The sequence below is a fragment of the Rattus norvegicus genome, chromosome 10 (assembly GCF_021556685.1).
Source record: "Rattus norvegicus strain SHRSP/BbbUtx chromosome 10, alternate assembly SHRSP_T2T, whole genome shotgun sequence".
NCBI lineage: Eukaryota > Metazoa > Chordata > Mammalia > Rodentia > Muridae > Rattus > Rattus norvegicus.
In genome coordinates, this window is record NC_141543.1 from 17,908,478 (window position 1) to 17,910,547 (window position 2,070).

Sequence of the window (2,070 nt, forward strand, 5' to 3'; positions counted from 1 at the left end):
TTATGTATGTGATTTTCTAAGCCTTATTGGTAGATGTAGATTCAAGGTAAATACTTTCCTTAAAGCCCCTTTCATGTCCCTGTTCGTCAGGCTGTAGATGAAAGGATTCAGCATGGGGGTCACCACTGTGTACATCATGGCACCTGCCATATCCTTCCCAGCAAAGTGGGAGGATGAGGGGTTGAAATACAGGGATATGATGGTGCCGTAGAAGAGGCAGACCACAGCCAGGTGTGAGACACAGGTGGAGAAGGCTTTCCATCCTCCTCTAGGGGATGAGACTCTCAGGACAGCACAGGTGATGTGGATGTAGGAGATCAAAATGCAGAAAAATGGGGTGACTACTATCATAGTTCCCTCTGTAAGAATCATCAGGTCATTGAGATGTGTGTCCGAGCAGGAGAGTTTCAGGAGGGGAGTTGCATCACAGAAGAAGTGAGGGATGATGTTGTCCCCACAAAAGGAGAGTTGAGTCATCAGCAGTGTGTGCAACAGAGCATTCAGGTTTGTTAACACCCAGGACCCCACAATAAGAAGGACACAGAGCTTATTGGTCATCTTTGTTGTATAGTGTAAAGGGTGGCATATGGCCACAAATCGGTCATAGGCCATCACAGCCAGCAGGAAATTGTCCATATCAGCAAACACACAGAGAAAGTACAAATGCGTGAGACACCCAGAGAAGGAAATAGTTTGACTCCTGAGCATGTAATTGGCCAATACTTTGGGGACAGTGGTGGAGGAGAAGCAGACATCCGTAAAGGACAGGATCATGATGAAGAAGTACATGGGGGTGTGCAGGCGGGCGTCTGTGCTGATGGCCAGGATGATGAGCAGGTTTCCCAGGACAGTGGCCAGGTACATAGTGAGGAAAAGCAGGAAGAGGAGCTGCTGCTGCTGGGGCTGCCTGGAGAGTCCCAGGAGGAGGAACTCGGTGACACTGGACTGGTTGGTGCTGCTCATGAGTCTGAGTCCAGCTACATAAAGGAGAAGCAGAGGTCAGAAGCCATCTTCAGGTTTGGATGCTACAACCAGGTTCACATTAATCCTGCATAAGAGTTTCTAAATTAAGATCCATTCCTATTTTCTACACAATCAATTTACAAATCCCAGTTTTAGGTCATGTTGGTTCCCCAGAGTGAACCATTTAGTCTTATTGGAAATAACATATAAACATTCATGCACATACACCACTCTTACCAGTATCTGGTAACATTTTGTGTCTTCCTCCCACTCCTTAGAAGCTCAAACGAAAAGAGAAGCATCCAGTTAATGTATTGATCTCAAGTTCCTACTGGTGGAAAAGAGTGAACAGAACTTGTTGCAGAAGGAACATTGGCTTCTCTACTACAATGAAAATACTTGGATGGACAAGTTCTATTTTTTTCCTTAGAGTTTCTGGGCAGTAGTGTTCTTTATTCTAAATATTTGAAAGTCTTGGAAATACAGAAAGTTTTTGAGAAGGTGACGAGTGGATGATCACCTTCCCACTCCTGTGTCAGAAGGAGGTCTGGGAGAATTAGACAGGTATTTACTACAGCATGAAGTCCCACTGGGGATAAAGTCCCTGAATATCTTATTAAAGACCAGCACAAAGTAGTTGTGTAAGCCTGCTCTTGGTCCCTCTTGACCAACAAGTGTGGAACATACCTAAGCTCACAGTCAGAACTAGGGGATGAAGCAATCTGCATGGAGACAAATCCCAGGAGAATTCCTGGAGCACTCTCTAAGCCTGTAGGGTTGAAGAATCTGTCCCCATTCTTCTTCCTCTCAATACAGAAAATGAAGTTATGGCATTATCCGAGGGAACATCCTTTCTTCTTCATACTTGGTCACTTACCACATAAGGAGTATGCAACATTTGCTTATAGGCAGCCCTGGGAGTAACTGGCATCACAGGGTTTGGTTCAATCTTGTAAAACACCCAGTGTTAAGTTCAATGAAAGAAAATGTAGATGAGAGTGTATAGTTCTTCATGGCTAAAGGCAATCAATGCTCAGAGAACCTACATCCTTGGGGATGGTGACTTCTGAGCCCACAGTAATGGAACCAAAATCCACAGCATCTTGA

The 2,070-nt window shown here is 44.8% G+C and overlaps 1 protein-coding gene across 1 annotated transcript; it reads right to left on the reverse strand.

Annotated features, from left to right (window-relative positions):
• On the reverse strand, window positions 1-963 carry Or1f21b (olfactory receptor family 1 subfamily F member 21B). Its single transcript, NM_214823.2, has one exon. The coding sequence runs from the start codon at window positions 961-963 to the stop codon at window positions 1-3; it is 963 nt and encodes a 320-aa protein (NP_999988.2).
• Between the last annotated feature and the right edge of the window lie 1,107 nt (window positions 964-2,070).

Coding starts and splice junctions, on each gene's coding strand:
- Or1f21b (NM_214823.2), bottom strand. CDS start 963: ATGAGCAGCACCAACCAGTCCAGTGTCACCGAGTTCCTCCTCCTGGGA.